Source organism: Emys orbicularis, chromosome 8 (assembly GCF_028017835.1).
Source record: "Emys orbicularis isolate rEmyOrb1 chromosome 8, rEmyOrb1.hap1, whole genome shotgun sequence".
NCBI classification, from domain to species: domain Eukaryota; kingdom Metazoa; phylum Chordata; order Testudines; family Emydidae; genus Emys; species Emys orbicularis.
In genome coordinates, this window is record NC_088690.1 from 62395644 (window position 1) to 62421361 (window position 25718).

The 25718-nt window shown below is 43.2% G+C and overlaps 1 protein-coding gene across 1 annotated transcript in view; it reads right to left on the reverse strand.

Annotated features, from left to right (window-relative positions):
• Window positions 1–25718, reverse strand: part of RABGAP1L (RAB GTPase activating protein 1 like) — a 525385-nt gene that overhangs the window by 355220 nt on the left and 144447 nt on the right. The window contains exon 12 of the mRNA XM_065408876.1: window positions 2935–3028. Within this exon, the coding sequence (XP_065264948.1) occupies window positions 2935–3028 (94 nt within the window). The remainder of the gene's footprint in view (window positions 1–2934; window positions 3029–25718) is intronic.

Here is a 25718-nt window from a genome sequence, read left to right on the forward strand (position 1 = left end):
TTTATTTGATCTATTTTTAATTTTCAAACTGTTAACATTTCTGATCAACTGTTTAGCTATACTTTTCAAAAAATCCTGGAAAGACTAAACTATTCCTCAAAAGTTTAACAGGCCAAATTCATCTCTGACATAACATCAGTGGAGTTGCACTAAAGCTGAATTTGGCCAAGCATGTTTTAGGTTTAATCCATTTCCTCCTACCCCTCATTAATGCAAGCCTGGATTAAAGCTATCTGGGGTTCCAGACACATCTCCAAGCCCCCTCCCCATCTGACGTGGTGGTAGTAGCAAAGACCATCCACACAGGAATCATCTCGTAGGGCAGTGGACAGCCTACCCATTCTCCTCTTTGGGAGAATGTATACAGTATACCCAATTTATACTTATACAGTATGCCCAAACCCATCTCTCTACATCTGAACATGCTGGGGTCAGCACAAGACCAGCAATGCCCCAGCCCCAGCCCAGCCCCACAGAGGTCTCAATGTGGAGGGGTCCCTTCTACCACCCCAGCAGAAGGCCCTGTAGAGCAGTGGTTCTCAACCAGGAGTACACATACCCCTGGTGGTATGCAGAGATCTTGCAAGGGGCACTCAACACATCTAGATCAGTTTCTCAACTGGGGGTTGTGAATCACAGGGGGGTTGCAGGATGGGTTTAGAGGGGTCACAAGTGTGGGGCTGATGTTAGGGGGTGGCAAGCAGGGCAATTTTCCAGGGCCCCATGCCACAGGGGGCCCCAGGAAGCTAAGTTACATGCTTCAGCCTTGGGCGTCGGGGTTTTGGCTTCAGCTCTGCCACCCGAGGCTCTGGCTTCAGACAAGGCTCACAAGTGAAAAACAAGCTCAAGTATCATACTGAAATGTAAGTACAATATTTATATTCCAATTGATTTATTTGATAATTATATTGTAAAAATTAGAAAGTAAGCAGTTTTTCAATAATAGGGTGCTGTGACACACTTGTATTTTTACGTCTGATTTTATCAGCAAGTAGTTTTTAAGTGAGGTGAAACTTGAGACTTGAAACTTGACAAATCAGACTCCTGAAAGGGGTACAGTAGTCTGGAAAGATTGAGCACCACTGCTGTAGAAGATGGCTCCTGCTGCCACCAACTGGACAGAGGGCTCTGCTGGGTTAATAGTAGCAGAAGGTCCCCACAGAGAAAGTCCTCAGATAAACTAGCAGGCAGGGGCCTGCAGCTGCTGTTCTTCAAGCTGGCTGAGGTCCTTCCCCTCCTAGGCTAACCACTCATACCCTGGGTATTTTTCAGGAGAATTTGCATATGAAAACTGGGGATGGAAAAGTGCTTTGCATTCCAATCTGATCTTAAAGATTGAGTGAGTGTGGAAGCTAAACCCACAGCAGATCCATTCCAACCCCCTTCCTTCAATTACGTTTTTCTAAAATTTTAAATCCTTAAATGAAAGTTGGGTATAACTCTGCAGTGGGACAATTTAGCAGAACAATCACAATCTTATTATTGTAACCCTATCACCATATTAGCACCCAAAGAGTGCTAGGTACTTTACAGAAAAATAAAATACCCACCGCTCTAAAGAGCCTACATTTTAATAGTAGACTTGATTCAATGGGTGAAAGCAACAAACAATCAAGGCAAGATAAGGAATAGAGTCACAAATAATAAGGGAATGAGGATAATCTGGTTTGGCGCATGCATATTTTGCTAGTTCCATAATACACACACACTGTTTTTGTTCTAATCTATTTCCCATTTAGCTCTGAAGTCCCAAAATTAACATTCCATCCATTCAGGCACTATCCATGTAGCTACTTGATTCCATGTTTATGTTTATTTTCACAAGCATAGGCAGTACCCACTATAGTTATTTGCAAAACAGTTTCTATTACAACCTTCTATTTGCAGATTCTCATAACTTTCAACCTCCACATTATGGCCTAAAATTTTCTATGCTTGGTCTTCATCTCAACAGGATTTTATTTTAATCTGGGCAAAACTCTTCTGGACATTTTTGAGTTGTGAAAAGGTGAAATGAAGATGTTTTTATCAGTTTGAAAAAAAGTTGCAACCTGTTTTCTAGGTATTTGAGAATTTCTAAGATATTTCACCAAATTCTACCTTTTCACCATGCCTTTCATGTATCCTGGATTGCCTTCCTTTGAAAGATGTAAATATGCATTTGTTCACCTGAGAAGACTAAGCTCCTCAAACATGTAAGACCTCAATTTTAATTTTTCTAGCCTTGTGTGAATATGCATTTGAATGTTAACTTGAAATGGAGAATTTTGCCAAAATTGATCAAATTTGGTCAAATTTAATTTTGTCTAAGCAAGGCAATTTGAAGTCTGTTACATGATTTAAAAACAAAAAACACCTCTGCTTGGCATCTGAGAAAACAGATCAGTGTCCCCTTGGGATACTGTCATGTATAGGATCGACAGACAGAATCAATACCAATGAAACCATAATTCACAACATGTAACATCATAAGAAGGAAAGATTTGGGAATGGACAAATCTAGTACAAATGAATAAATCAGGCTATAAAGATAAGCATTTAAACAGGATGAGAGGGGGAAAAGCATGAAATGAACCATTTTTAACACCAAGATTGAGGAGAATAATTAGTCAAATAAATCTCTGAAAATGCAGTAACACAGGGACCAAGGCTTTCATGGAAGCACTGGGAGAGAGATCCCCAGAATAACCACCAATTAAAAATACAAGTGCTAATCCTTTACGCTCTGGGTTTAAATACATGTTTGCATATGGAGCATATCTACTTTTTAATCATAACTAAAATGTTTGGAGTTTTTTTAAATGGAGAAAGATAATTAAAAATTTAAGCTGAAGGAATTTTAGGCCTTATACTGTTTTATGAGCCGTTATCTGCTCTTCTGAAGGGTGAAAAGGTTCAGTATATAAAAATCTAAATGAGAAAGTTAATATTTACCATCTCCCCAGTAATTCTCCCCAGGAATACAAGACCTTCTCAGGACAATCCTTAGACACGTCACCAGTACCACTTGAGAGTTCGTTATCACTCTCTGCAAAGAAACAAAAACATGCACAGATTTACCAAAGAGCTAACAGATTATAGAATAACAATTTTTTCTGACAAAAAAAAACAGTTATATGAGACTACACAAAAAAAGATAGAAAACACAAATGAATACGGAAAGCTTGAGGATTTGTGCAGACAAGTGTGGGATGAAATTTAAGATGCAGAAGTTTAAAATTAACACATTTAGGAAAGAATACACAACAGACATAGATTAGGGAACTATTATCTAGAAAGGCATTATGTGAAGATATTCGGTGGCAATCAGTGATACATTTAAGTACTCAGTGCTATACTACTGCCAAATACAAGCCAATTCCATTTCCGGGTTTTATATACAGAGAAATTTCCCATCAAGTAGAGCAGATTATATTAGTCCTTTACATTGCACCACACCTAGGATACCATGCACAGTTCTTGCCTCAGAAACTCTGATCACACTCCACAGTGATGAAATTGTATCTTACTGAAAGAGATTCACAGAAGAGCAGCAAAAGTGATATCGTGACTTGGAAGCTGAAATCATATGGGAAGTTAGAAGTGAAGAGGCAATAATCTCAGAAGTGTTAAGGATAAGTGGCTTTAATGGAGAGTTAGATACAGAGGTAAAATGGGTCAGATGAGCCTGTGAATCAGAAATTATGTTGAAGGTAAAATTTTCTAAACAGCTTAAGTGAGTTAGGAGTCTAAGTCCCATTTTCAAACGTCACGGGAGAAACTGACCAGCACAGCTATTTTGGTATAATTTAGCTATAACAGAATAACTCCCCCATATGGACACTATTCTGGAATTACATCACTTGTCTTCTGGAATAGATCTATGCAGGGAGTTATTCCATAATAGTTATTGCAAAACAGTTATTCCAGAATTGCTATTTCCTTGTGGAGACAAGCCCCAAATCTCACTGAGTTCAGGTTCCTAAATCACTTCTGAAAATGGGATTTCACTATTGAAAAGTGTACTCTAAACGGTCATATGCTTTGCTAGCTGTCATATATATCTACCGCCCAGAGGTTGTTTCTGAAGCTTTTCCCCCCACATCCAAACCTCAAGTGTGGGCTGTTTCACAGAGGGAAGTTTAATGAAGTAGAGAGATCACTCTTTCTAGAAAGGCTCATGATTAAAGACTAGATTCATCTCATAGGGTATTGGCTGGCACAACTGAAAAGGGAATGGGCTAAATGTCACAAAGTGTTCCCTCTCAGGTGCAAGACTTAGTGGGGTTACATGTGTTTTGTGTACTGGGAAACAATGTGACCACAACCATTATATGGGAAGACAGTAACTCATTTAGTTGGGTTGACCTAATCCTCCATTCAATCAGGATAATCTGGGGAGTCTATGAAATAATCTTGGAGGTTTTTTTGAGTCACATGAACTTGGTGAAGATTCTGCTCAAGCTGTGGAAGGACTGGCGCAAGAGCTTTTGGGGCAAGATACCTACCACAAAATCCCCTCTGTTTCACACTGAAACATTTCACATTACTCTCACCTGATTCCATCTAATATGCAGAGTGGTATTGATGAATTTATGGCGAGGGTGGGGCCAAACTAGACTGCCAAAAGAAGTTATGAGATCTGATATATATGAACTACAAAGAGGACCCACCATCACCAAAAATAAACACAGATACAAAGGACGACCTGTCACCATCTATACAAACTTTTTCCTGGTCCCAATCACTGAAACCACAGATTTCTGATTATATGTTTACATGCATCCCGCAGATTCCGACCCTCCTTCCAGGTCTCCATGTTTTTGACTTACCTGTGGGCTTTGCTCACCTGTGCCCGTCGAACCTAGTTTAAAGCCCTTCTGACTAGGTTAGCCAGTCTGTTGCCAAATGTGCTCCCAGAACCCTGTAGTCACTTCTGATCTGTTGAGGGTCATACCTTGCAGTATCATTAGTGCCCACATAGATGAGTAGCATGGGGTAGTAGTCAGAGGGCCAGATGATCCTCGACAATCCCTCCATAACGTCTCGGATATAGGCCCCTGGCAGTCAGCATACCTCCCGGGATGCCATGTCAGGGCAACAGATGGATGCCTCCGTCCCCCTCAGAAGAGAGTCTCCAACCACCACTACCCTATGTTTCCTTCTGGGAGTGGTGGCTATGATCCTTCCAGCCTTGGAGGTACATGGCTTCTCCTCTTCAACCTTTGGGGGTGATTCCTTACTCGTTGACAGGGCAGCATAGTGATTCTCCATCACCATGGTGGGTGGGTTGGGAGTAGGGGTGGAGCACTACCTGCTGCCAGAAGTAACCAGCAGCCAGTGTCCTCCCTGTACCAGAGTCATATCCTCCTCCCCCAGTGGCATGACAGTAGTCCTCTCTAGCTGGATAGTGTCCTCAGCCTTGGAAGTCTCCATATGAATACTGTCAAGGAATTCTTCGTGTGCACAGATGCTCCTCAGCCTAGCCACCTTCTCCTGTAGCTCTCCCACCTGCTTCCTGAGAGATTCCACTAGCAGGCACCTCTCACACTGGATGGTCCCCCCAGCCTGGCTTTCTGAGAGTGGGAAATGCAAGCCACAGTCTCTGCAAATCCACATCAGGATCTGGGTAGAGGCATCCATGGTTAGGTTCTCTGTCTGGATACAGGCGCAGGTGGAGGAGACAGGAGCAGTGTTGGCACTGGCAGTGCGGCCCTTCCTAACCATAGCAATTTTATTACGTCTCCCTCCCATAAACTCCCGTTTGCAGTCCCCTGTTTGCTAGCTCCTCTTGGTCACTTAGCCTCTGGCTTTTAAGGCCTTTCCACCTAGGTAATAACAAAATGTTTTTTAAGTACATCAGAAGCAGGAAGCCTGCTAAACAACCAGTGGGGCCCCTGGATGACCAAGATACAAAAGGAGCACTTAAAGACGATAAAGTCATTGTGGAGAAACTAAATGAATTCTTTGCTTTCTCAGTCTTCACGGCTGAGGATGTTGGGGAGATTCCCAAACCTGAGCCGTCCTTTGTAGGTGACAAATCTGAGGAATTGTCACAGATTGAAGTGTCACTAGAGGAGGTTTTGGAATTAATTGATAAACTTAACAGTAACAAGTCACCGGGACCAGATGGCATTCACCCAAGAGTTCTGAAAGGACTCAAATGTGAAATTGCGGAACTATTAACTAGGGTTTGTAACCTGTCCTTTAAATCCGCTTCTGTACCGAATGACTGGAAGATAGCTAATGTAACTCCAATATTTAAAAAGGGCTCTAGAGGTGATCCCGGCAATTACAGACCAGTAAGTCTAACTTCAGTACCACGCAAATTAGTTGAAACAGTCGTAAAGAATAAAATTGTCAGATACATAGTAGAATATAAATTGTTGGGCAAAAGTTAACATGATTTCTGTAAAGAGAAATCATGTCTTACTAATCTATTAGAGTTCTTTGAAGGGGTCAACAAACATGTGGACAAGGGGGATCCAGTGGACATAGTGTACTTAGATTTCCAGAAAGCCTTTGACAAGGTCCATCACCAAAGGCTCTGACGTAAATTAAGTTGTCATGGGATAAGAGGGAAGATCCTTTAATGGATTGAGAACCGGTTAAAAGACAGGGAACAAAGGATAGGAATAAATGGTAAATTTTCGGAATGGAGAAGGGTAACTAGTGGTGTTCCCCAAGGGTCAGTCCTAGGACCAATCTCATAAATGATCTGGAGAAAGGGGTAAACAGTGAGGTGGCAAAGTTTGCAGATGATACTAAACTGCTCAAGATAGTTAAGACCAAAGCAGACTGTGAAGAACTTCAAAAAGATCTTACAAAACTAAGCAATTGGGCAACAAAATGGCAAATGAAATTTCATGTGGCTAAATGTAAAGTAATGCATATTGAAAAAAATAACCCCAACTATACATACAATATGATGGGGGTTAATTTAGCTACAACTAATCAGGAAAGAGATCTTGGAGTCATCATGGATAGTTCTCTGACGTCCACGCAGTGTGCAGCGGCAGTCAAAAAAGCAAACAGGATGTTAGGAATCATTCAAAAAGGGATAGAGAATAAGACGGAGAATATCTTATTGCCCTTATATAAATCCATGGTATGCCCACATCTTGAATACTGTGTACAGATGTAGTCTCCTCATCTCAAAAAAGTTATACTGGCATTAGAAAAGGTTCAGAGAAGGGCAATTAAAATGATTAGGGGTTTGGAACGGGTCCCATATGAGGAGAAATTAAAAAGGCTAGGACTTTTCAGCTTGGAAAAGAGGAGACTCAGGGGGGATATGATAGAGCAGTGGCTCTCAAACTTTTTTACTGGTGACCCCTTTCATATAGCAAGCCTCTGAGTGTGACCCCCCCCTTATAAATTAAAAGCACTTTTAAATATATTTAACACCATTATAAATGCTGGAGGCAAAGCGGGGTTTGGGGTGGAGGCGGACAGCTCGCGACCCCCCCATGTAATAACCTCACGACCCCTGAGGGGTCCTGACCCCCAGTTTGAGAACCCCTGTGATAGAGGTATATAAAATCTTGAGTGGTGTGGAGAAAGTGAATAAGGAAAAGTTATTTACTTGTTCCCATAATGTAAGAACTAGAGGCCACCAAATGAAATTAATGGGCAGCAGGTTTAAAACAAATAAAAGGAAGTAGTTCTTCTTCGAGTGATTGCTCATGTGTATTCCACAGTAGGTGTGCGTGCTTGCCACGTGCACCGGTACCAGAAGTTTTTCCCTTAGCAGTACCCATAGTGGGGGAGCCCTGCTGCGACCCCTGGAGTGGCGCCTCTATATCGCGCCATAAAGGGGGCTGCGCGCTCCCCCCACCCTCAGTTCCTTCTTGCCGCCAGTGAAGGTAGTCGGAACTTGTGCTCCAGCATTGCTGCAGCGCCTTTCCTTTCCTCCCCCGCCAAGAAGCAAGGCAAGACCCAGCGGCACCGAGACAAGGACAGGGGTGAGGCCGGACCCGAGTTGGGCAGCCCACGATCCTCCTTGGGGCCCAGACCTCCGACTCGAGTGGAGCAGAGTAGTCCGGCCCCATCCGTGCGTGCCTCTCCGACGATGAGAATCCCGTCGACGCCGGAGGCAGCTCAGGCAGCGCGCGACATCCTCGTCCTGCCGGTACCGGGCATGCCGCCCGAGTTGGGCCCCCGGTCCCGAGGAAAGCCGCCGCTGGGCGCCCAGCCCTCCCCGGCTAGGTCGGAGGTTGAGGTCCCTGCTCGATCCCCGGGGCCTTCCCGGAGCCCGCGTCAGATCTCCACTCCGTTGTCGGGGTCGCCTGACCGCGAGTCACCGGAATCTTCCTTGGCCTGCAGGAGCCGTAAGCACCGGGACAGGAAGCGTCGACACTCCTCCTCCAGCCGGAGTGATAGCAGGTCACGACGCCATCGGCACCGCCACTCATACCACGGCGCGTGCCAGGCTCGGAGTATGTCCCGACCGTCACCATCACCGAGGTGTCGTAGCCACGGTCGCTGTAGGGAGGCTAGAGATAGCACCTCCGACGTATTCGTCTCCTCCTCGTCGAGGTCAAAATCCCGGGGCAGGAGCCGACATGGACGGGATCTGCGGGATGCATGGGCTGTTATAGCAGAAAGGGAGAGACAAGACAGAACTGGGGGGGTGGGGGAGGGGGGAAATCAAATCAGTATCATAGATGTCTGTATACTAATGCGAGAAGTATGGGGAATAAGCAGGAAGAACTCGAAATGCTAATAAACACAACTATGACGTAGTTGGCATCATGGAGACTTGGTGGGATAATACGCATGACTGGAATATTGGTATAGAAGGGTACAGCTTGCTCAGGAAGGACAGGCAGGGAAAAAAGGGAGGAGGTGTTGCCTTATATATTAAAAATGTATACACTTGGACTGAGGCTGAGATAGAAATAAGAGACAGACTTGTTGAAAGTCTCTGGGTAAGGATAAAAGGGGTAAAAAACAAGGGTGATGTCATGATAGTGGTCTACTACCAGAGCCGACTCCAGGCCCCAGCGCAGCAAGCAGGTGCTTGGGGCGGCTAACAGAAAGAGGCGGCATGTCCAGCTCTTCGGCGGCGGGTCCCTCAGTCCCTCTCGGAGGGAAGGACCTGCCGCCGAACTGCTGCCGAAGAATGAAGCAGCGGCAGTAAAGCTGCCGCCGAAGTGCCACCGATCGCGGCTTCCCCTCCCCCCGCCGCTTGGGGCAGCAAAAACGCTGGAGCCGGCCCTGTCTACTACAGACCACCACACCAGAAAGAAGACGTGTATGAGGCTTTTTTCAAACAACTAACGAAATCATCCAAAGCACAGGACTTGGTGGTGATGGGGGACTTCAACTACTCAGACATCTGTTGGGAAAAATAACACAGCAGGGCACAAATTATCCAACAAGTTCTTGGAATGTACTGGAAACAATATTTTATTTCAGAAGGTGGAGAAAGCTACTAGGGGGAGGCTGTTCTAGATTTGATTTTGACAAATAGGGAGGAACTGGTTGAGAATTTGAAAGTGGAAGGCAACTTGGGTGAAAATGATCATGAAATGGAAGAGTTCGAGGGAGAACAGCACAATAAAGACAATGGATTTCAAGAAGGCAGACTTTAGCAAACTCAGGGAGTTGGTAGATAAAATCCCATGGGAAGCAAGTGTAAGGGGAAAAACAATTGAAGATAGTTGGCAGTTTTTCAGAGAGACACTATTAATGGCACGAGAGCACAAGAGCAAACTATCCCACTGCATAGGAAAGATAGGAAGGATGGCAAGAGACCACCCGGCTTAACCAAGAGATTTCAATGATCTAAAACTGAAAAAAAGAGCCTTACAAAAAGTGGAAACTCGGTCAAATTACGAAGGCTGAACATAAACAAATAACACAAGTATGTAGGGACAAAATTAGAAAGGCAAAGGCACAAAATGAGATCAAACTAGCTAGGGACATAAAGGGTAACAAGAAAACATTTTACAAATACATTAGAAGCAAGAGGAAGACCAAGGACTGAGTAGGCCCATTACTCAATGACGGGGGAAAGACAACAGAAAATGTGGATATGGCAGAGGTGCTTAATGACTTCTTTGTTTCAGTTTTCATCAAGAAAATTGGTGGCAATTGGACGTCTAACATAGTGAATGCCAGTGAAAATGAGGTAGGATCAGAGTCTAAAATAGGGAAAGAACAAGTCAAAAATTACTTAGACAAGTTAGATGTCTTCAAATCAACAGGGCCTGATGAAATGCATCCTAGAATACTCAAGGAGCTGACTGAGGAGATATCTGAGCCATTGGTAATTATCTTTGAAAAGTCATGGAAGATGGGAGACATTCCAGAAGACTGGAAAAGGGCAAATATAGTGCCCATCTATAAAAAGGGAAATAAGGACAACGCGGGGAATTACAGACCAGTCAGCTTAACTTCTGTACCCGGAAAAATAATGGGACAAATAATTTAAAAAATCAATTTGCAAACACCTAGAAGATAATGAAGTAATAAGTAACAGTCAGCATGGATTTGTCAAGAACAAATCGTGTCAAACCAATCTGATAGTTTTCTTTGATGGGGGTAACAAGCCTTGTGGATAGGGGGTAAGTGGTAGATGTGGTATATCTTGACTTTAGTAAGACTTTTGATACTGTCCCGCATGACCTTCTCATAAACAAACTAGGGAAATACAACCTAGATGGAGCTACTATAAGGTGGGTGCATAACTGGTTGGAAAATCGTTCCCAGGAAGGGCATAATGAGTGGGGTCCCGCAGGGATCGGTTCTGGGTCCGGTTCTGTTCAATATTTTCATCAATGATTTAGATAATGGCATAGAGAGTACACTTATAAAGTTTGCAGACAATACAAAGCTAGGAGGGTCTGCAAGTGCTTTGGAGGACAGGATTAAAATTCAAAATGATCTGGACAAACTGGAGAAATGGTCTGAAGTAAACAGGATGAAATTCAATAAGGACAAATGCAAAGTACTCCACTTAGGAAGGAACAATCAGTTGCATACATACAAAATGGGAAATGACTGCCTAGGAAGGAGTACTGCTGAAAGGGATCTAGGGGTCATAGTGGATCACAAGCTAAATATGAGTCAGTGTAACACTGTTGCAAAAAAAAGCAAACATCATTCTGGGTTGTATTATCAAGAGTATTGTAAGCAAGACACATGAAGTAATTCTTCCGCTCTATTCCACTCTGATTAGGCCTCAACTGGAGTATCGTGTCCAGTTCTGGGCGCCACATTTCAGGAAAGATGTGAACAAATTGGAGAAAGTCCAGAGAAGAGCAATGAAAATGATTAAAGGTCTAGAAAACATGACCTATGAGGGAAGATTGAAAAAATTGGGTTTGTATAGTCTAGAAAAGAGAAGACTGAGATGGGACATGATAACAGTTTTCAAATACATAAAAGGTTGTTACAAGGAGGAGGGAGAAAAATTGTTGTTCTTAACCTCTGAGGATAGGACAAGAAGCAATGGGCTTAAATTGCAGCAAGGGAGGTTTAGGTTGGACATTAGGAAAAACTTCCTGTCAGCGTGGTTAAGCACTGGACTAAATTGCCTAGGGAGGTTGTGGAATCTCCATCGTTGGAAATTTTTAAGAGCAGGTTGGACAAACACCTGTCAGGGATGGTACAGATAATACTTAGTCCTGCCTTGAGTGCAGGGGACTGGACTAGATGACCTCTCGAGGTCTCTTTCAGTTCTATGATTCTATGACGAAACAGATTCTGGTTCAGAATTGTTATCCTAACAAATGGATGTATTTCAAATGTTTTATCTGGCTGCATTTATAATGAAAAAACTAACGGCTCCATTTTGTGTGAGCCTTTTGTTGAATTCTATTTAACAAATGTTCATTTAATAGACTTATTACTCTCCCACTAGTATTTAAAACCAATTACATATATAGAGTACTTAGCACTACCTTTTCAATAATTGCAGTTGTCTTTAAACAGCCAGGCACAGTAGATCTGATTCAGTGAGTATGATATTATTAACTTATATAGTAACTTAGAAATAATTATTCTAAGTGCCATCTATAGCACATGCAAATAAACACGTCCTTGCCCCCAAAGAACTTACAGTTTGAACGCATAAGTAAGTGTAGTACATACTACAAACTATGGGTAGTAGTGCATGAATATTAAAGCAGATTTGCTTGGCTAAGCAGGTGGATTTTTGGTAGTGATCTGAAGGAGGACAAAAGGTTCATGATGAGTTTTAACTGAGAACCTGTTACAAACAAAAGAAACTTTGGAGTGGGTGAGGGTGACAAAAAAGTAGTCAGGAGAGAAGCTTGAGCAGAGCACAGGGAGTGGGAAGGGATGTACAGGAGAAGGAAATTAGGTCAGATGTAGGTGGTAATGTCATTGGAGTGTTTTGAAAGTGAGAAGTTTAAACTAAATGTAGGAGAACAGGGGAAGTCAATAGAAAAAGACTGAAGGTGACAAGGTATGGTCAGAGTAACAATAGGAAGATGCTACTGACAGCAGCATTTTGAACATATTAAATAAAACAGAGAGATGACAGTGAGGAAGACCAAAGTGAAGCAGGTTACAGTAGGTAAGCTGAGATCAGAAGCACCAGAGCATGGACCAGACAGTGTTTTCGCAGTAATGATGGAGAAAAGGGGATAAATTATCAGAGCTAGTCAGGAAACGTATGTCATTTCCCGTGAAAACTTGACAAAACTGAAAAAAATTAATTTGTGTTAAAAAAAAAAAAAAGAGGTTCTCAATGACAATATGATTTTTTGTTTCAATATAAATGCAAAAAAGATGAAAAATAACCTCTCACAAAAAATTCTATTTTATTGAAACAGCATTTTTTTGTTTAAAAAAAATCAGCCAGTTCTACAAATGACACAAACTTATTTCTCTGGACTGCCATAATCAATGTAACAGTAAATTAGAAGCATGTTACATTTACATTAAGGTAAAATAGTTCATAGGGAGATAAAATCAGTTCATAGGAAGCAGCAATGGCTTTGTAGATGCAGCTACAAATTTGGACATGAATGTGAACAAAGCTAGCCATGTTGGCTCCCACCCATTGAGGAAAAAAGGCTGGATATTTGTAAGTTACATATTGAACTGGTATTGGAAAAAATATTCCCCAATAGCTATTTGAAAGATCATCTAAACACGGGAGGGGGGGCTTTAAAAAGCTACATGACAGTGTGTTGCTAGCTCTGTGAACAGCTGTAGCAAATAAGTGTTTCCATTCAGTATCACCCTTATTTCTGTTCATGAATTGTTTGAACAGACTTCAATTTTTTACAGAATTTGTTTGCTATTCAAAATTCTTTAAGTACCATTTCATGCTGACAAATTCCAACATGTTGATTATTTGCAAATTATTTGCTGAGTGTCTGCTATTTTTATTACCTCTATGTAATTAGTCACCATCACATGGTATTGCTTCTTTTTCCTCTTTGGAAGAGCAATTAAAACAGTGGCTGGGGGAGGACTGAATCAAATTATTGTAATAGAGGCTGAGGGCAGATACAGAATTATCTCATCACATCAATATGAACTAACTGGGAAGGGCGTGTGTGGTCCCCTCTCCATCCATGAGAGGTTGGGTTATATTCTAGCTTAGTTTATATTAAAAAAACCAAAAACATACATTTTGAAACAGTTAAGGTTGTATCACGATGCATCCCACCCTCTCAACACCTTAAAAACATGGAAATAAATTAAGGGGAAAGTCTCCTGCATTCCTTGCTACTTTCACATTGCCTACAACACAGTCAATAACACACTCCCATCAGGCTTTCACTTCTCTCTCCAACAGATACCAAAAAGCAATACATAGCCCAGCTTCAAATTCATGCTGTCGCACAAAGCCTTAATGGCGACCTCATGTGCTCATATCATTTATATGAGCAGACTGGCATATCTGTCACACAAACCATTCTTATGGGAAGTTAATCTGCCTCTACAATGCTAAAGTCATCATCAAGGTTTTGCATGAAAACTCTGGGAGAAAGCTCTTGGATTAGGACACGCTGACAGACAACTGCCCCCTCAAAGTAGTATGAGCAAAGGACCATTACATTGTGGCTATGTACGTGGACCCCACTTTTTAAAATATCAGATGTATTTTATGTGTGTTTCTCCCTTTCCTTCCTGAGGGGGCAACAGGCAAAGAACTGGTAGCAAAGACTAACAGACTGGCAACATGCATTCAGCGAGGGCCTGATCCAAACATCAGGCAGCATCATGCTGCTCAGAGGAGTGGAACAGTAATAACAGGAGCAGCATGACAGAGGTGAAAAGTTCCCTGTGAAGCAACTTGGAGAACTTCAAACTTGTCAACATTTTCCCCACACGCCCTGTAGATTCAGCTGAAGCCAGGGCTACACAGATGGCCACAGACTTTATTAATATTTATATCATGCTCATCGTGTCTCTCCCCTTCATTCCCCAACACAGGTAGGATATATGCAAGGTCCCATTGTTGTACTGCCCAATACAGACCCTTAGTTGTATTCTCATAGTGAAAGGGATCTGCAACCGGACTGTTTCACTGGTACAGTTTCGTCCCCTGTTCTCCCCGAACTTATTTTGAGTGACTTTTTAGAAAGGTAGGTAATACACAGGTAATGTGAAGAGAATTACTTTAATCAAAACAAACATCCTCTTCCATGCTAAAAAAAAAAAAGAGCACTTATCTAGTAGCAGCAGGGAAGAACAGAAAATGGAGGTGGATGTGAATGAGGACAACATTCAAGGACACAATGTGCTCTTTGGTGAAACTCTGCAATGACTGTCTGATCTTCAAAGAGAACATTTACTGCCTTTTTTTGAGACCATTTGGCTTCAGTTATATAATATTTTATGGGAGTGGGCAAGGGCCTGCAAGACAAAGCTAGAGCAACCACCAAAATGCTACCCTCAGTACTCAAGGATTGGCATTCAGCAGGAAGGCAGTATCAATGACAACCTAGTGCTAACGCAAGTCAATACATCAAAACTTTCAGTCTGACTACATTTTTATTGTTGCATTTGTTTATACTATGTTTGCATTCATCTGCATCTTTGTACGCATATGAAATCTAAAAATTTGTAGGCTGCAATGGCCACATCTTCCTACTTATATCTATTCATAGTTTAACATTATTGTAGATTTGTATGACCTGTAAAGGCAAAAGGTTGTGTATTCTCGTGAACATATGCTATCTGTTGTGGAAAAGGGCAGTATATTGGCCTGGCTTAAAAGGCTAGGCTACACTAACACTGCTGCTAAAGTAAAGTCTGCTCATAAAACCTGGGGGATGAAAGATCTGATACATCTAAAGAGGGTGTTACTACTGCTAGTATTCTGCAATTTAATTTTTAAGCTTGTTTAAAACAATTTTTCTATTCTTTTAATACCAACACATTATGTTTGTGTGATCTTGCAGAATTCTGAAAGGTCTGTCAGTAAACCAACTGGAGAAATATAACAAATAGCCCAACTATGAGCTTTAATGCTCAAACAATTCACTGTACAGTGAAATGTTTTAGTACTCCAAACACTCAAAAATTAGAAATGCTCACCTCATGTCACCCATGAATTACTTTAACAGTAAAATAGTTTCCCCCATCCTAACATATTTGTTTCAAAAAAATTTGGAATAATTTTAGCAAACATTAAGCTACAACTATTCAAGCAAAAACTTAAAATATGGGGAGTGTGAATGAAAAGTTAACACAGTAAACATACACTCCCACTTCCTCCAGACACAATTCTCTTGCTCAGATTGAATGGGAAGCTAGAGGTGGATGGCATAAGTAGGTTAAGGACAGACATTGCCTGTAGAGGAAAAGGAGGTACATTGATGGAAGGAGGACATAAATCAAGAGGGGAGACACTTCACCTCTCATTCAAGTAAATATTTGTTAACCCCACTATCCAGGGAGTGGGCTTTGATGTGGCTGGGAACAATGGCAACAGCTTCTGGCATCTCAACTGGCAGCAGCTGAGGCAGTGTTCCATGTACCTTTGCTCTTGCAATCCCGGTTGACTTCATCATGTGGGGGCTGCTTCTTTCTCCCCTACCTCCCTTCTTCCTCATACTGCATGGGGTGGGAGAGTGAGAGGATAACGCACTGCATCTGGACCTGACCATCCACTGCCCCTGCCACTGGCTGATGTGGGTGGTGCTGGGCCAGGTGGAGCATGAGGGAGGGTTGATGCAGTTTTCTGCCTGGACAGGGTAACCCTTGTGGGCTCCCTGTTTCAGCCCTGCCCATCTCTTAATCTAGTTGCTGGGTCTGCAGTGATGATGGCAGCTAGGCTAATCACCAGTTTTGGCATCTGGAAAGGATTTTTCTCATATGGCAAAATTGGCAAACTGCTGTGCGGGGTTTGTTTGTTTGTTTGTTTTTTACCTTCCACCTGGCATTCAAGGGGTCTGGCTTTGGAGTTTAATTATTTCACCTTTGGCAGATTCCAGTGCAGTTGGCGGGTTAGAAAGGGTCCTACTGAGAGCGCTGTAATCTAGTGGCCTACTTGGGCATTGACCCGGTCACAGCATAGCATGGTGAGGGGGCATGCTGATGTGTCTCATGCTACTTGCAACTCCACATCTTCTCTCTCCTTCTCCACATTGGACGCAGGAGACTTGGGCTTCCAGTCAGGGTCCCTTAGCAGAGCTGAGGGTGGCGAAGGAGCATGACCTTCACAACCACACACAGGTTTATAGTACATCAGGGTATACCACTTAAGAGATCTGCAGTGGAACAACCTTACTGGGTAGTTTGAGGTGGTTACCCAAGTTAGGTAATATTTTAAATAAAGTTGAGGCCTCTTCATTTAAATAATATTATGGTGCATGTCACACTGTTTCCACATCCACAGCAAATAGTTTTCACAACCAACCAGTTCTCTCCTTCCCTCCTGTTCCCCCTTTCCAATCTACAGACCCTAAAAAAGGAGAACCAGCAATCCCACTTCAGAGATGAGGGATCCTCTGGATGAATCTTTGCCAGATCTCCTCCCTGATGCTGCTCCTCTTTATGGGGCGATGTGATGGTAGATTAGAGCAATATTATTCTGGGCACATTGGCTCACCTGACTTGCAGATAGCAACAGTCCCTCTCCCTGCAGCCTCTGAAGCAAACATGGTCAGTGGACCTTTCCAGCCCTCTCTACCTTGATCCCTAGCTTCTTCCTCACTTTCAGATAAAATTCTATAGGGGCCCTGCCCTACTTTCACTCAAAACAAGTTTTGTTTACTCATTGAACAAATGTCAGCTATGGAGCAAAAATCTGTTTGTAAAAACATTTGTACAAAAAGAGAAGACTCCACTCTCATGTATATTCATGAATAGCAAATACAAAAGGGTGCTAATCATGGAAAATGAAAAGTTGGTATATACTTCACTTAAATCTTAATAGATAATTTTCCCCCACTCTTCATTCAGCATCATTCTCTTTACAGTTCACTAGTTTTACACCCACATTGATGACAAAGCCAATTAAATGCTGCACAATAGATAAGTGTTCCTAAAAATGTAAATTCCTTCAAAATGTACTGTACCATCTGAATTTGACATCTCTATGAAAATGCAAAAAAGATTTTTTTTTTTTTTTTTTTTTTTTAAAGAGTGGGATGAGAGATACTTGGATATCTAGTGGGAGCAATTCATAACCCTTAGGGACCAAAACAGTAAGGGTTCAAGTCAATCAACCTAAGGTATAAAGGTGAAAACCTAAAATGTGATTTGCATCGGAACCCAGACACTCACTAGAAAAAAGGTCACAGAGGTTATTGAGGGCATAGGTAACTCCATCCCCCCCTTGGAGACTTGATAAACCAACAAGGATACCTTTAAAAAAAATCAATGCGCCATTTTATAGGTAACTAAGGTAAAGAACGCAGGGCAGGTATAATGTGATCACAGTGGTTCAATCTCATGATCAGGCTCATTTCTGCGCTCTGCACAAGCTACATCAATTTACTGTCATTTATTATTTAAAAGGTAAAACATCAATTTTACAAAGCATAAATTGAAGTGACTATATTTTAGCCTTTGATTAGATTAGCAGATAAAATTATCAAAATCACATTTTTAAGCATTCCAGAAAGCCAACTGAGTTGAACTAGAGTTGATAGACCAGATTTTCAAAAGTGTCAATGCAGATTCCAAAATGATTTTTTTAATATGTATAAGTGTTAGCACATCCATGCATATAATCCATTTGTCCTCAGTTTGCACTACTGGGTGCATGAATGAGGTCTGCAATGTAAGTTTCATGATTTGCACACACTCTGTGCAAAAGTGTACAAAATGTTTGCCCACACAAAACTGAACATGCAGAGATTAGGATTTTACAAATTTAGCCTAAAACAAAATTGAAGTTCCTAAAAAGAACCTCACTTAGGGTCCCAAGATATCCTATGTGGTCTATTTCCATACAGGGGACTGGAAAATCCTCAAATTTTTGCTAGCTGTTTCTACTCATCATTCTGTTGGAGGAGTGGGGCTGGCCCCAAGCAATAGTAGTGAGGGGGAACCCTGGCCCAAAGAAATAGAGGTTACTTACCTGTATCTGGAGGTGCTTCAAGATGTGGACTCACACCATTTGCTTGAGTCCAGAAATTTTTAGTAAGACTTTTAGTAAGCAGCGTCTGTTGGTCCACATATCGCAACTGTTCTGCTTGTGCTCCAAACAGAAAGTATTAAGGGCAGTGTGGACAGACACCTCTTCAATTCTTTTTCTTAACACGAATCTGGCTATCATCTGCAGCAGAGGGGATGGAGGGTGGGGAGGGAAATAAAGATAGGGACCACACATCTCAAAGAACCTACAGTTACAGGTAAGTAACTTCCATTTCTTTGAGTGATGATCCCTATGTATATGCCACACATGGGACATTAGTAAGCAGTAGTCAAACAGGAGGTGGGTGTGAGGATGCAGATGTTATGGCCTGTCTGTAATACAGCTGTCCCCTCAGTCATCTCTGTGCCAGAACAGTAGATCAAGGCATCGTGTCCTGTGAAGGTGTGTAAGGTGCTCCAGGTCTACATATTTCTAGTAAAAGTACATCTTGAAAAGATGTCATTGCAGTTGCTTATGCTCTGTGGAATGGGTTCTCACCCCCTCAAGGAGAAGAATATGAAAAGAAGCTGGGAAGGGGGTTTGTGGTGGAGAGGAAAAACAAACTTGATTATGTAGCTTTGATGGATGATGTCTAGTACCTACTTGTCTGTAGTTATTGTTGCCCAGCTGAAGGCAGAGTGGGTGGGGTTGGGTGGTGGCTGTGGAGATAGAAGTAGCCATATATCTGGATCTTTAAGCTCTTAGCTTCTTACGTGGGAGTTCATATAGGTATTGATGATAAGATGCCTGAGGAAGTGGTCTGGGCCTATAGGGTTGCTTGGGGCTGTGTGCCAGGGTGGCCCCCCTTGTAGTCACTGCTCCCCGAGGGCTCTGCTGGCTCTGGAGCCAGGGGCAGGGAGGCTCTTACTGGCTGCCTAAGCAGTCAAAAGGAGCTGGGGAGCAGTCCTGGGCAGCAGCAGCAGGAGATGGGGGAGCTCCGTGGCTGCCTGCTGCATGGCACCAGCCAGAGCAGCAGCCACCCTGCAATGCCCAGCTCCAACTTTCCACCTCCGACCTGGGCAGGGGGAGAGAAGGAGGTGGAGGGAGGGTGTGGAATTGCCCCTGGGACTGCCTCGCTGTGGGTAAAGCACAGCAATTTGGGGAGGGAGCAACTCTGCCCCCCTGTGCTCAGGACTTCAGCCCCACAGGGGGGTGCCAGGGCTCGGGGTTTCACAGTCACAGAGCCCCACGGCCCAGTTGAAACGACTCGTGGCCAGTTGAGAACAGCTGTTTTAGAGTGTATAAGACTCATTGGTCTTCTCACTAAAGAGGTTATACTCATCAAAAGGAAGGTTCTCAATGTTATTCTGGTCCTCCCTGAGATACCCCTAGGACTTACAGGGAATTATAGACCATCATAACTATAAAGCGAAGGGTAACAACCCTCCTGTGTACAATACTATAAAATCCCTCCTTGCCAGAGGCACCAAAATCGTTTTACCTGTAAAGGGTTAACAAGCTCAGGTAACTGGCTGACACCTGACCCAAAGGACCAATAAGGGGACAAGATACTTTCAAATCTTGGGGGTGGGGGGGAGGAAGACTTTTGGGCTTTTGTTTGTGCTCTTTGTTTTGGTGTTGTTCGCTCTTGGGACGAAGAGGGACCGGACCTCAATCGAGGCTCTCCAAATATTTCTGAACAAGTCTCTCATATTTCAACTTGTAAGTAATAGCCAGGCAAGACGTATTAGTCTATCTTTGTTTTTCTCAACTTGTGAATGCTCCTTTGCTAGAGGAAGGTATCCCTGTTTTGCTGCAACTTTGAAACTAAGGCTAGAGGGGGTTCCTCTGGGCTCTTTGAATCTGATTACCCTGTAAAGTTATTTTCCATCCTGATTTTACAGAGATGATTTTTACCTTTTCTTTTTAATAAAATCCTTCTTTTAAGAACCTGACTGATTTTTCCATTGTCCAAAGATCCAGGGGTTTGGGTCTTTGATCACTTTGTAACCAATTGGTTAGGATATTATTTTCAAGCCTCCCCAGGAAAGGGGGTGTAAGGCTTAGGGGGATATTTTGGGGGAAGAGGAACTCCAAGTGGTCCTTTCCCTGTTTCTTGTTAAATCACTTGGTGGTGGCAGAGTAACAGGTTTTAACCTAAGCTGGTAGAAATAAGCTTAGGGGGCTTTCATGCGGGTCCCCACATCTGTACCCTGGAATTCAGAGTGGGGAAGGAACCCTGACAGACCAGTCAGCTTAACTTTGGTACCTGAAAAGATAATGGAGCCAATAGTCAAACAATCAGTTTGTAAGAACCTAGAAGATAAGGTGATATGTAACAGTCAAGCTGGAAGGGCATATCGAGTGAGGTCCCACCGGGATCTGTCCTGAGCCAGTTCTATTCAAGATCTTCATAAATGATTTGGATAATGGCATAGAGAGTACACATATAAAGTTTTCTGACAATACCAAGCTGGAAGGGGTGCAAGCGCTTTGAAGGACAGGATTAGAATTCAAAATTATCTTGACAGACCGAGAAAGGGTCTGAATTAAACAGGATGAAATTCAGAAAGGAGAAATGCAAAGTACTACACTCAGGACGGAATAATCAGTCGCACAAATACAAAATGGGAAATGACTGCCTAGGAAGAAGTACTGCAGAAAAGGTCCAGGGTGACAGTGGATCACAAACTAAATATGATTGAGTCACAGTGGAATACTGTTCTAAAAAAAGCAAATATTCTGGGATGTGTTAGCAGAAGTGTTGCAAACAAGACAAGAAGTAATTCTTCTACTCTACTCAGCACTGATAAGGACTCAACTGGAGAACTGTGTTCAGTTCTGGAAAGATGTGTACAGAGGAGGAGCAACAAAAATGATGAAAGGTCTGGAAAACATGACCTATTAGGAAACATTGAAAAACTGTGTTTGTTTAGCTGGAGAAGACTAAGCGGAGTGCCTGATAATAGTCTTTAATTATGTAACGCTTCTTATAAAGAGAAGTGTGATAAATTGTTCTCTTTATCCACTGAGGACAGGACAAGAAAGTAATGGGATTAAATTGCAGCAAGGGAGATTTAGGTTAGCCATTACAAAAAACTTCCTAACTATATGGATGGTTAAGCTTCAGAACAAATTAACTAGGGAGGTTGTGGACTCTCCATCTTCAGAGATTTTTAAGAACAAGTTAGACAAACACCTGTGAAGGACGGTCTAGATAATCCTTAGTCCTGACCTGAGTACAGGGAGCTGGATTAGATGACCAATTGAAGTCCCTTCCAGTCCTACATTTCTATGATTCTATTCTATAATTACAATCATGACTCATGTCTCATGACTACAGCTGTGACAATGGCGCTAGAGGCAGTATCAGCAGCATCTACTGTCACTTGAAGTGACATCTTGGTCACCAACCTGCCTCCATCAGTAAGGGCTTGGAACTGGGCCCTAGCTTCCCAGGGAAGTCTGTTTTTAGAGTCTGCAAATTTGGCATAATTCAGAAAACCATATTTTGCTAACAATGCCTCATAGTTAGCAGCTCTGAATTGGAGACTAGCCGATGACACTTTCCTACCCAAAAGGTCGAGATGTTTGCACCCTTGTCAGTTGGGGTAGTCTTAGAGTAGTCTGGGCCTTTGTGCAGCCACTTGAACCACTTAAGGAGTTGGGAACTTAATGAGCAGAAGAAACCTCTGACACTTTATCTGGCACAAAATGTGATTTCTCAGCTCTCTGGGGTAGGGGTACACCAATCTGGTGGGTTCCAAAACTGCAAGGGCCACCTTCAAAGGGCCAGAGGCCTGGAGGATGTCCAATAGGCCCTGTTGTGTGTCCTGGACCTCTTTAAGGAGATATCTGGAGCTCCATTGCCACACTCTGCAACAATTCCTGTACTGCTTTTCGTCATCAGAGAGGGAGATGATGGAGCAACCGCCTCTTTCGATGAGAATGATATACCCACCAGAACAACTGGATCCAACTTGACCTCCTCTTAAATTCCGACAGAGCCAACTGGAATGGCTAGGAGAAGACAGTTGGTGTGATTCCTGCACAAATCCACAATGCCTACTATATGGATCCCACAGGCCCCAGTAAGACCAATATGGATCAGCCAGAAGGGGAAGAGCGTAAGGCATCGGATACCAGTGGTCCCTGGGGTAGCCGCATTTGGAAGGAGGTAGACAGTTCCAATACCTTCTTTGGTCTCATTTCCCTTGTGGGAGAAGGAGCCTCATCTGGAGTGTCTGTCACTTGATAAAATGATAGGCTCGTGTTCTACCAGCAGTGCCAATGATACATGGGGAAGGATGTTCCAAGTTGTGGACATAGTAGGGAAAGATATTCTTTCCCACAAGGTGGACTCCCCGGGTGTAGGCATGTTTCTAAATGAGCCGAGCATGAGAGCAAGGGAGCTTGTGGGCAGGACAGAGTGAAAACATCCTCCAGCGGGGTAAAGGCTTCGGTCTTCCTTAGTGTTTTGAGAGCTCCTGAGGAGTGGACCAGTGGATCCAGGTAATGCAAATGTCTTGTGTTTCAGAGATCTGGCATGGAGAACCAGAGGTGGATTAAGGTTTCGTGGGGCCCTGGACCAGAGCACACCTTCTGCCTGCAGCCCCACCACCGTTTCACCCACGGCCCCACACAGTCCTACCCCCCCTCACCTGGGCCCTGAGGCTGCAGCAGGGAGCCAGATCTCCTCCAGTCCCGGGACCACAGCAGGGGTCAGGGCATTGGGGCTTCCCTCACTGCCCCGCATTTCTGCGGAGCCTGGGCAGTGAGCAGGCTGCTGCCCCTCCCCAGCCAGGCTCTCTCCCAGGCAGCTCTGTGGGCAGTGTTCCAGCGTAGCTGGAGAGGCTCTGGCCCCGCCCCTTCCTCTCCGGCTCTGAGTCTGGCCCCGTCCTTTCCTCTCCCTGCCTGGGCGGCTGCTGGGGAGCACTGGACTCTCCATGCCGTCCCATTCGTTTAGCAAGGTTGAGGCATGGGGGCTTGCCCCGCTCGCCCACCCAGCGCTGCTGCCAGGGAGTGGGGTCGGGGGAGTGTAGAGACCTCCCCTGCCCCGCCCAGTGCTTGTCTGTTGGGGGCGGGTTGCCCATTTTTCAAGGGTCTCCCAATTGGCCAGGGCCCCTGGGCACAGGTCCTGTGGGTCCAGTTGATAATCCGCCACTGCGACAACATCGGAGCCATCAGATGGGATCCCAGCATTGAACTCTTACACGGAACTGTTGGGTACCGCTCATTAGGTTTGCAGGATGGAGCTGGACCCAGTATGATTGGATCCTTCACGCCTGTCCTTCTAGGACAGAAGGTTTATGCAGACCTAATTCTTTAGAACCCATATGTGAAGGTTCACTGGACTTTGACAGGACGGGGAGGAATTCTCTCTCTTAGAAGCAGATCTGGCTAGAGATCTGTCCTTATGCCTATGTTCATGTCCCCCTCTCTTGTGAGAGGGTTTCTTAGACTTAAGAGCTTTTGCCTCAACTCTGGAGGTCATGCTCGGATGTCTGCTGCTCATAGTTTGAGGCCGTTGTGCAGGGAAGGTCTCTCCAGCCTGAATCTGAATGAGATTTCACGTCCTGCTCCATGAGGTGCTTCTGCAGAAAAAGCTCTTATCCCTTATGAGTTTGGGGAGGGAACGAGCAGCAGATGTTGCACTTGGTGGCAATAAGAGTCTCCCCAAGGCAATAAAGGCAGTGCTGGTGGCACTTGCTGATGGAAAAGGAATTGGTGCAGGAGACACAATTCTTGAATACCGGAACTCTTGGCATAGTCCCTCTTCAAAAGGAGAAGCTTCCTGGGGTGGGAAGACCTAAACTAATTACACTAACTATAAAAACACTAAAAACCTAAACTATTTGTAACTATTTATAAATTATATTTACGGGTTCGCAGTAAAGAAAGATCAAAGTGGACAAGGAGGATTCTGACTCCGTCCATGCGGTGGTAAGAAGGAACTGGAGAGGTGTTGGTTCACACTACCCTTTATAGTCTGTTTGGAGTATGAGGAGAGTAACTGCACATCCCAGACCAATGGACACTGCATACCAAAAATTTCTGAACCCAGGCACATGGTACACATGCATACCCAAATGTGGAATACATATAGAGACCATCAATTGAAGAAGAACCCATAGAATCCCACCAAATACTCATGAATATCAGGATATCCACAGAGGGCCACGGTCATTCACAGAAAAGCCCTATGCTGCAAAGATCATCATACAGAACTTGCTGCAGATGGAAACTATCCCTTAGTGCTCAAGGGGAGCGGGTTTGACAGAGAGAAGGGAGAATCCACTCATATAATGCTTACCCAGTCCACCACAACTTGCACCTATTTGTCCTGTGGATTTGGAAGAAGGAAGAATATGATGCTGCACAGAGCACCCATCATCCCTGTCCCATCCACTCCTGACCTGGATCACAAATGAGTTCCCAAAGACAAATTTTCATGGGGTTGATGAGACTTGAGTGCAGGATAGAGAAGAAAGGATGTAATTCAGCTAGGACCCCAACTCCAAACTACTGCCCCCTAGTAACTTTGTTATAAAATAATTCTGGAAGAGAAGCAACCATAAAACTCCAAATTTCAACATTTGACATGAAAAATTCACACGTCATACAACTCTAGGTAGGTTTGTATCCTATGGAAATGTTTTGTATTTAAATATTAACTTTTTTTAAACTGTGAATTCACACTTGAATCACTAACTTTACAGTATGAACATAAATCAAATTAAACTATCGTGTGTTACATCATTCAGAGCAAGAAAAAAAATTTAATATATTGTACTCAATTTTTCACCAGTTAAAGAAGGGATTAGAAACTATCCAATAGCACAATAATATTGCTGCAGGAGTTGATTAAATGTATTTTTAATAACTGAAAGGTTAACTTGCAATGCAGTAAGAATGGTCTAATGTTAGAGAACAGAATGTACAACCTGTAAAAATGAGATATTGACTCATCTCAGATGTAATTTTTAAGTGTAATGCTATGGATTTGCACTCATTAGAAGCTGCTGTATAAAAAAGTTAAATCTTGTGGGACTGCAATAAAGGTTTCTATCTGATAGAGGGTAATCTTGTCCTATGTTCAAACAGACTGTCCTCATGAATTTACCATACTCTGAGATGATGATCAGATCATTTTACATTGCTCACTCTGTCCTTACGTACTCTCTCTTTCTGGGCCCTCCAATACGTAACTCTCTCAGATTTC